This window comes from Lingula anatina, chromosome 9 (genome assembly GCF_051362555.1).
Source record: "Lingula anatina isolate TDL-2025a chromosome 9, LinAna3.0, whole genome shotgun sequence".
Lineage (NCBI taxonomy): Eukaryota > Metazoa > Brachiopoda > Lingulata > Lingulida > Lingulidae > Lingula > Lingula anatina.
In genome coordinates, this window is record NC_141775.1 from 18755694 (window position 1) to 18765687 (window position 9994).

The 9994-nt window shown below is 37.1% G+C and overlaps 1 protein-coding gene across 1 annotated transcript; it reads left to right on the forward strand.

The window, feature by feature from the left end:
• The first annotated feature begins 5275 nt into the window (after window positions 1–5275).
• Window positions 5276–7190, forward strand: LOC147760071 (chloride channel protein 2-like). The gene is made up of 4 exons (XM_086996323.1): window positions 5276–5332; window positions 5554–5712; window positions 6412–6481; window positions 6971–7190. The coding sequence occupies exons 1-4, from the start codon at window positions 5276–5278 to the stop codon at window positions 7099–7101; spliced, it is 417 nt and encodes a 138-aa protein (XP_086852449.1). The 3' UTR covers window positions 7102–7190.
• The last annotated feature ends 2804 nt before the right edge of the window (window positions 7191–9994 follow it).

Below are 9994 nucleotides of genomic sequence, written 5' to 3' on the forward strand. Positions count from 1 at the left end.
GAAAACTAATTTGCAAATAAACTAATTTCTTATTCAAGTTGTCTTACTTGTATCTTTAAAATATAGGCCTTTATTTCGCCTTTCTTTTATGATACTTTATAAAAGCAAATTTTATTATTTAAAGAAAGGGAGGGTTCCAGATGTCAGCCACTGAAAATTATAACACTTCAATACAACATTATAGTCAAAATTGCTGCCCAGATCACAGTGCTAAAACGTATTTTGATAAAAAAGAATCCTCAGAGAGACCACTAGCCTCCAAAAACATAACATATGTTCACCGTGATACAGTTGCTATAAAAGGTAATTCAAATGCGGTCTAAGAGAATATCTTATTCCAATAAACTCTATATCTGGGTACCAATGTGTCATTTGCCCAATATCTAAAGTAGCCTCAATTCCCAGATATCTTCAGAGAGAGAGTAGAGCGTTTGCCTCTGCTTTATAAACACTGAAACCTCTTATTTTAACTTCTTCAAATTTTAGTTTCCAGTAAACAACACAGATACGGGGAATTTATATAAAATAATAATAAAAAACAAACTTAATACTCGCATAAATAAAAAATACATATTTGATGATCTGTAGAAAATATAAAGCCTAAAAGTGCATTTATCAACCTGAAATGTATTAAGTTGAAGCTGTTTGTTATTTTGTGTGTAAACATGCACATAAATACCCAGTACATCGACTGCGTATTCTTTTAGTCTCCCTACCGTGTGTTAATAGATATGTTTGGATTAGAATAATAAGATTGTCTTACTCAGGGACGGATTTAGGGAGGGGGGTTCAGTGGGGTCCTGACCCCCCCCCCCCCCCCCTCCTTCGGGTTCTGAAAAAAAAATCACACTAAATATTACCCTTTTAAAATTAGAATTTTAAGTAGCTGATTTATAGTTCTTAACCGTTCCAAAAGGCACCGTTTGGCATTCAAAACACCAAAATATTTTGGGGCCCTTCAGTGGTCCCCCAGCCCCACCACAAGGAGGCTGAGGGTCGGCTTCGAATCCGAGGCCTGTCATTTGTAAAAGACACTGACACCCCCTTCAAATCCTAGATCTACCCCTGTCTAACCACCTGTATAATGCGTTCAGGAGACAAAAATGGTGTCTTCTTTGTAAAATTGTTTGGCAAATATGCTTAGGCGGGGATGGTTTTTGTTCTTTATCCTTTACCAGCTACGCCACAGATCAAACTCAAATGAAATCAATAGGTAATCCGGCATAGCGGCATGAATGTCATACTTCTCAGCAAGTTTTTTTTTTTCAAAAGTCACGTCGCCCTTATCACTATCAGTGATCTCTCGGTAATCTCTCTTGAAATTAGAATTTTGGTCAGCTGATTCATAGTTCTCAACCATACCAAACGGCACCGTTTGCCCCCCAAAACACTCCACGGAGGCCGAGAGTCGGCTTCTTATCGGAGGCTTGTCATTCCTAAAAAAAACGATCACGTAAGATTGCCACCTGACATTTGGGTGCCTTGTGGCCTGTGAAAGGGAATACCCCCCCCCCCCCCCCTCCGCCCCAGGACGAATAACCTGTAAAAACTCGGCAAAGTGGTACGGTAAACAGTAGCGGATTTAGGGGGTGTCAAGTGGTTCCTGACCCCCTTCGATTTCTGGAAAACATCAAACCAATGGTCCTCTCTTGAAATTAGAATTTTGACAAGCTGAATCACAGTTATCAACCGTACCAAATGGCACCGTTCGCCCTCTAAAATACCAAAATTTTTCCGGTCCCTTCAGCGGGCCCCGGACCACAGTCCAAAGGAGGGGGGGGGGGGCGTCGGCGTTGCATCCGCGGACCCCCCCCCCCTCTCAAAAATCCTGGGTCTGCCCCTGTCCGACACCCATATTCTTTCTTAATTATATCATGCTAGTTTCCAGAATTTGACTCTCGATTTATACCGCTCACTTAGCAGGTGACAAGATGATACAACGATTAGCACAGCATTTATAAACATTATTGTAAAACAGTTTTCACAAAATTTGATAAGGGTGGTTCAAAGGAAGGAAAGAAATGATTACAAATTAAACAGGCTCTCGATCTTGTGTTCTCTTATGCTTCATTACCATTTACATTTTGGTGAAGGTTTGCATTCAATTGTGGGGAGATCTGGAGTTTCATTGGTTTAATTGAGAAATACAGGATGAGGGTAAACTGTGCGTAGTCTTCAGTAATAAAACTGGGATATTAAAAAAAAGAATAAAAAACGACATACACGTTACCAGAGGAAAGTAGCCTGCAAGTTTGGTTCTTCTCCACCCCTTCTCTCTCCGTTTCTCTCCCTTTATCTTACTCTCTCCCTTTCCCCCTCAATATCTCCCTCTCTTTTTCTCTCTGTGAGTACTATTCTCTCTCTCTCTCTCTCTCTCTCTCTCTCTCTCTCTCTCTCTCTCTCAAACACTGTTAAAGGGTGTATTTCACATGTACAGTATATGTACACAAAATATTGTTTTAAAACGCCTTAGGTTGTACATGTACTGTGCATAGTAATTGTACAATAATTTTACAGTGACTGATTTCTTTACTACATGTACAGTAGCTTTTGTAATCAACGTGTTCAAATAAACAAAAAATAGTTTAGTTTTAGTACAATTTTGTTCAATTTTCTTTTTTTTTAACCGAAAAACGTCATAAGTTGACACCATCCCGGACCCAGAACCAGAGATTTTCTACAGTAAGTCGTAACTTTATCAGTTGAATTGTTTCCAAATATGTAGGAAACACACACACACAGAGAAATAATAAAAATTAAACGTTCACTCGAGAAAAATGTTGGACCTTAAGTATGATCTCAAAATCATGGCGATAGTCGATCTTTACATCTACATGTATTTAACATACTTGTACAGTGTATCCACTCATTTTCTACCGTGTGATACTATCGAAAAAACTTGCCAAATTAAATCATTATAAAACCATAATAATGGCCGTAGCGGGATCTCGCGGCTTCGCAGCCTAATGCTAAAGACACAGTTCACTCCAGGGAAATGACAACGCTGGAGAAGGCGGAGCCAATTTGAAGGCGTGTCATTGGAAGAGTTATGTACTGGGAGGGTGATTTAGTAAAAGGGCAAGTCACTGGAAAAGGGTCAGTCGCTTAAATAAGCAATTCACAGGAGGGATGAGGTGATTGCACATTTAGTTTTCATCATTTGTCTGTTTTATTATTGTGACATTCATTTTAGCTGAGCCTATAGTGTCTGAGTTGTAGAACATGTCATTTGCTTGATATGTTAATATCTGTGTCACTGTGATTGGATTATATGAGGAATCACAAGCTTTGAATAATTTCAAAGCAGTTCTTAACAAATAAGAACTGTGCTTACAGTGCAGTTTATATAAAAGGGAGTATGTTTTCTATAGGTAAATGATGCATCAGGTTAAAATTATTGTCAGATGGTACCTTTTCTTTCCTTTTACAGATTGGTGTGTGGGTTTGGCGGTGCTCTGTTCATTTATTTCCACAGGAAAATTATCCACTTTATACGAAAACAGAGGAAATTGTCCTCCTTTCTCCAGAAGAAGTAAGTACCAGTTACAGCAGGAGTCATCCACTGTATGTGACTTACAAGAGAGTAATTATATGACGGTGTATAGTACAAGTAAGTAGCAGTTACAACAGGAGTCATCCACTGTATGTGACTTACAAGAGAGTAATTATATGACGGTGTATAGTACAAGTAAGTAGCAGTTACAACAGGAGTCATCCACTGTATGTGACTTACAAGAGAGTAATTATATGACGGTGTATAGTACAAGTAAGTAGCAGTTACAACAGGAGTCATCCACTGTATGTGACTTACAAGAGAGTAATTATATGACGGTGCAACTGATTTGCACATGTATGTCACATACAGTAGACCACAAGTGGTTGTATAGCTGCTTCAAGCTTTTATAGGATGATTACACTTGTATTTCGCTTACAACACAGTGAAGCATGTTAATATAGATGAGCGAGCAATTATCCCATTGTTGCTAACAGTAAATGTTTTTATGATTGTTATCACATAAGGAAATGTTTGGGATAATTATGTGAAAAGGACATAATGAAGATACCTTTTATTAGCATTCAGTTTATTCCCATTTTTTGTGTGATATAATGTGTAGTAAATATAACATGTTTTATTTATTTCAGTTGATTCATCTATCCAACTGTGATAACATTTTATGTGTAGATATAATGTGTAGTAAATATGATGTGTTTTATTTATTTCAGTTGATTCATCTATCCAACTGTGATAACATTTTATGTGTAGATATAATGTGTAGTAAATATAACATGTTTTATTTATTTCAGTTGATTCATCTATCCAACTGTGATAACATTTTATGTGTAGATATAATGTGTAGTAAATATAACATGTTTTATTTATTTCAGTTGATTCATCTATCCAACTGTGATAACATTTTATGTGTAGATATAATGTGTAGTAAATATAACATGTTTTATTTATTTCAGTTGATTCATCTATCCAACTGTGATAACATTTTATGTGTAGATATAATGTGTAGTAAATATGATGTGTTTTATTTATTTCAGTTGATTCATCTATCCAACTGTGATAACATTTTATGTGTAGATATAATGTGTAGTAAATATGATGTGTTTTATTTATTTCAGTTGATTCATCTATCCAACTGTGATAACATTTTATGTGTAGATATAATGTGTAGTAAATATAACATGTTTTATTTATTTCAGTTGATTCATCTATCCAACTGTGATAACATTTTATGTGTAGATATAATGTGTAGTAAATATGATGTGTTTTATTTATTTCAGTTGATTCATCTATCCAACTGTGATAACATTTTATGTGTAGATATAATGTGTAGTAAATATGATGTGTTTTATTTATTTCAGTTGATTCATCTATCCAACTGTGATAACATTTTATGTGTAGATATAATGTGTAGTAAATATGATGTGTTTTATTTATTTCAGTTGATTCATCTATCCAACTGTGATAACATTTTATGTGTAGATATAATGTGTAGTAAATATGACGTGTTTTATTTATTTCAGTTGATTCATCTATCCAACTGTGATAACATTTTATGTGTGATATAATGTGTAGTAAATATAACATGTTTTATTTATTTCAGTTGATTCATCTATCCAACTGTGATAACATTTTTGATATCCACTCTATCCTTCCCCCTGGGGCTGGGGCAGTATACAGCTGGAATGGTAGGTATCATGGGGGGTGGGGGTGTTATCCTTTCCTCTGGGGTTTGGGCAGTATACAGCTGGAATGGTACGTATCATGGGGGTGGGGGTGTTATCCTTTCCTCTGGGGCTGGGGCAGTATACAGCTGGAATGGTATGTTTTCTAGAAACATTTTTCACAAGACTAGGAAGCAAATATATGATTAGTTTGTCCGATTTACCAACACAACTTACCAAACACCTCTTTCCTGCATTAGTAATAGATACATCAAAATGTACAGAGATTATACTGCTGTGGGCATAAGTCACTTTCCACAACTCATGACAGTCCATCTGTCCTTTCAGTTCTCATGGAGAAATTTAATGTACTTTCAGTTAACTCACCGAGAAGCTGTGAATGAGTTGTTTAGTAACTTCACATGGTCCACGAGGGAAGCAGAGAACTTAGATCTGGACCAACTAGAGGTTCTCAGTCACTGGAATCACCCGGACACCAGCGTCTACGTCACACTGACTTTGTTTATTATTATACAGGTGAGATTTACTCTTTGTATGAGAAGACCAAATATCAACCCCAGTCTAATTGTATGAAGATTTTAAGAGTTGGCAATTTGAAAATATGTCAGTTATAACCTAACTTTAAAATATGCCATGTGTCTCTGTAATACTTAAATTTTTTGGTATATATAAATAATTTTGAATGGTTGTGCACTGATTTCAGTTGTATAGAGTGATCTCACACAAACAGTTTATTTATAATAATAATGCATTACATTTGTTTCTAGTTTATGTGATCTTTCAGGTTCAGTAAGGTGCAGTGTAATAATGGAGTGTTGTATAGAGTGATCTCACACAAACAGTTTACTTATAATAATAATGTATTACATTTGTTTCTAGTTTATGTGATCTTTCAGGTTCAGTAAGGTACAGTGTAATAATGGAATGTTGTACAGAGTGATCTCACACAAACAGTTTACTTATAATAATAATGGATTACATTTGTTTCTAGTTTATGTGATCTTTCAGGTTCAGTAAGGTACAGTGTAATAATGGAGTGTTGTACAGAGTGATCTCACACAAACAGTTTACTTATAATAATAATGGATTACATTTGTTTTCAGTTTGTGTGATCTTTCAGGTTCATTAAGGTACAGTGTAATAATGGAATGTTGTATAGAGTGATCTCACACAAACAGTTAACTTGTAATAATAATGGATTACATTTGTTTCCAGTTTGTGACAGCTGCTTTGGCTGGTTCTCTCCCCATTCCTGCTGGAGTGTTCATTCCTGTCTTCACTATAGGTAAGTTGTGTCATCATTTCACCACTTACTGTTGCCTTGTCAACTATTCCCCATGCTGCAGACTGCGCAATTACATATTAAAGGAAAGCTTTTTTAATAACATTTCATTTTGTTTTGTTGTGTTTGTTAAAATTGATAACATGACTGTTCAGCAGTAGGTATGAGCAGTTTGAGTTCAGGTACATTGATAATTCTTTATTCATTTGAATAATTTTCATCATCCTTGGATAATCTACTAATTAATTATATATGGGTGGTGAATTTAAAAATGATGCAAATGAAAGAGAATTTTAATAATTATGCTGTTCCGTGAAAAGTTGAACTTGAAAAGCACTGACCTTGACCTACAGAAACCTGTCCACTCTGGTCTCACAGTGTCACACCTGAAGATCGTGACAGCTGTTGTTGTGGCTGAATGCCCATTTTCCTTCACTATGCTGCCATCTTCAGGTTAAAATTAGCTAAGAGAATGTTCTTAATTATTCCCAGGTGCTGCCTTTGGTCGTCTTGTAGGAGAGTGTTTGACGACGTGGTTCCCCAGTGGAGTGAGGATGGGGGATCAGGTGTCTCCTATAGTCCCTGGAGGATATGCTGTAGTAGGTAAGTGTATGACTACATGATATCCCAGTGAAGTCAGGATGGGAGAGCAGGTGTCTCCTATAGTACCTGGAGGATATGCTGTAGTAGGTAAGTGTATGACTACATGGTATCCCAGTGAAGTCATGATGGGAGAGCTGGTGTCTCCTATAGTACCTGGAGGATATGCTGTAGTAGGTAAGTGTATGACTACATGGTATCCCAGTGAAGTCAGGATGGGAGAGCAGGTGTCTCCTATAGTCCCTGGAGGATATGCTGTAGTAGTTAAGTGTATGACTACATGGTATCCCAGTGAAGTCAGGATGGGAGAGCTGGTGTCTCCTATAGTACCTGGAGGATATGCTGTAGTAGGTAAGTGTATGACTACATGGTATCCCAGTGAAGTCAGGATGGGAGAGCAGGTGTCTCCTATAGTACCTGGAGGATATGCTGTAGTAGGTAATATCATGTAACTCAGCAGTACTCTCTACAAACCCATGATAGTAACTACAGGTATGAAAATTGATCACTTCAATTATACTTGATCTAGTGTGTCAGGTATTTTAAATATTTGAAAAAAAAATGAAAATTATTATTCCAAAATGAGTTTTTCAGTACATTATTTATTAATAAGTCAGCTGTACATGTATCTTAATGCAGCAGCTATTGCTCTTTAAGCTGGCTGATATCGCATTGGAAAAAATGTCAGTAGTATGTTCCTTTCAATGTATTTTTGCTTACATAATCATAAAATATGCGTGTATCATTTGTGTAGGAGCTGCTGCTTTGGCAGGAAGTGTTACCCACACCATTTCCACCTCTGTGATAGTGTTTGAGCTGACGGGACAGATATCCCACATTCTACCTGCTGTGGTAAGACAACTGATTGTTTGATAAATGTGATAGTGGTTGAGCTAACGGGACAGATATCCCACATTCTACCTGCTGTGGTAAGACAACTGATTGTTTGATAAATGTGATAGTGGTTGAGCTGACGGGACAGATATCCCACATTCTACCTGCTGTGGTAAGACAACTGATTGTTTGATAAATGTGATAGCGTTTGAGCTGACGGGACAGATATCCCACATTCTACCTGCTGTGGTAAGACAACTGATTGTTTAATAAATGTGATAGCGTTTGAGCTGACGGGACAGATATCCCACATTCTACCTGCTGTGGTAAGACAACTGATTGTTTGATAAATGTGATAGTGGTTAAGCTAACGGGACAGATATCCCACATTCAACCTGCTGTGGTAAGACAACTGATTGTTTGATAAATGTGATAGTGTTTGAATTAATGGGACAGATATCCATATTCTATTAGCTGACAGCATTGTTGGTCTTTCTAAAATTCAAATATATTAAATAAATTTTATAAAACCAACACATATTTTTCATTATCTGTATATCATTTGTATACTCCAGATAGCAGTGTTGATAGCCAATGCAGTCGCCCACAGCCTTCAGCCGTCCATTTATGACAGCATCATCCAGATAAAGAGGCTACCTTACCTGCCTGATATTATCCCCACCAAGTCCAGGTAATAAGTGATATAATCCCCACCAAGTCCAGGTAATGTGTGATATCATCCCCACCAAGTCCAGGTAATATGTGATATCATCCCCACCAAGTCCAGGTAATAAGTGATATCATCCCCACCAAGTGCAGGAAATATGTGATATCATCCCCACCAAGTCCAGGTAATAAGTGATATCATCCCCACCAAGTCCAGGTAATATGTGATATCATCCCCACCAAGTCCAGGTAATATGTCATATCATCCCCACCATGTCCAGGTAATATGTGATATCATCCCCACCAAGTCTAGGTAATATGTGATATCATCCCCTCCAAGTCCAGGTAATATGTGATATCATCCCCACCAAGTCCAGGTAATGTGTGATATCATCTCCACCAAGTCCAGGTAATATGTGATATCATCCCCACCAAGTCCAGGTAATATGTGATATCACCCCTACTAAGACAAGGTAATATGCGATATCACCCCCACCAAGTCCAGGTAATATGTGATATCATCCCCACCAAGTCTAGGTAATATGTGATATCATCCCTACTAAGTCAAGGTAATATGTGATATCATCCCCACCAAGTCTAGGTAATATGTGATATCACCCCCACCAAGTCTAGGTAATATGTGATATCATCCCTACTAAGTCCAGGTAATATGTCATATCATCCCTACCAAGTCCAGGTAATATGTCATATCATCCCTACCAAGTCTAGGTAATATGTGACATCATCCCTACCAAGTCCAGGTAATATGTGACATCATCCCTACCAAGTCCAGGTAATATGTGACATCATCCCTACCAAGTCCAGGTAATATGTGACATCATCCCTACCAAGTCCAGGTAATATGTGATATCATCCCCACCAAGTCTAGGTAATATGTGATATCACCCCCACCAAGTCTAGGTAATATGTGATATCATCCCTACTAAGTCCAGGTAATATGTCATATCATCCCTACCAAGTCCAGGGATGGAACCATGGTTCGTGGAAGCAGTGTTGAACCAGTCAGATTTTTAAAAATCAAAATATATGTGTGAAAACTCCTCCTCTAACCCTTATTTTGTCCTGTCTGTTATACCTTGAACATAGCACTGGCATATCAGGACCTCTGTGAGATTCCAAGACATGGGATTTATTAACTGAACATTGTACACTGTTCTGTAGTCTTCTTACTTAGTGTTATATTCCAGTATGTCAGTTTTACATGATATTATCAGGTTTGAAAGCATCTTTCCTCTGATATTCCGATAAACTTTTTCACCAAACAGTTTATAACAGTTATATATGAGACATTTATTTTTAGTATTTAGACCACTAACATATTGTTATATGTATACAATATAATGATATGCCATTCAGAAGACAATCATATCCATTATGTTGTGTATATTTCCAGAG

Excerpts from the sequence above, each read along its gene's own strand:
- LOC147760071 (XM_086996323.1), top strand. The coding sequence starts at position 5,276 with ATGGGGGTGGGGGTGTTATCCTTTCCTCTGGGGCTGGGGCAGTATACA. Across the intron at positions 5,333-5,553 it reads GGCAGTATACAGCTGGAATG|TTAACTCACCGAGAAGCTGT; the intron begins GTATGTTTTCTA and ends ATGTACTTTCAG. Across the intron at positions 5,713-6,411 it reads CTTTGTTTATTATTATACAG|TTTGTGACAGCTGCTTTGGC; the intron begins GTGAGATTTACT and ends ATTTGTTTCCAG.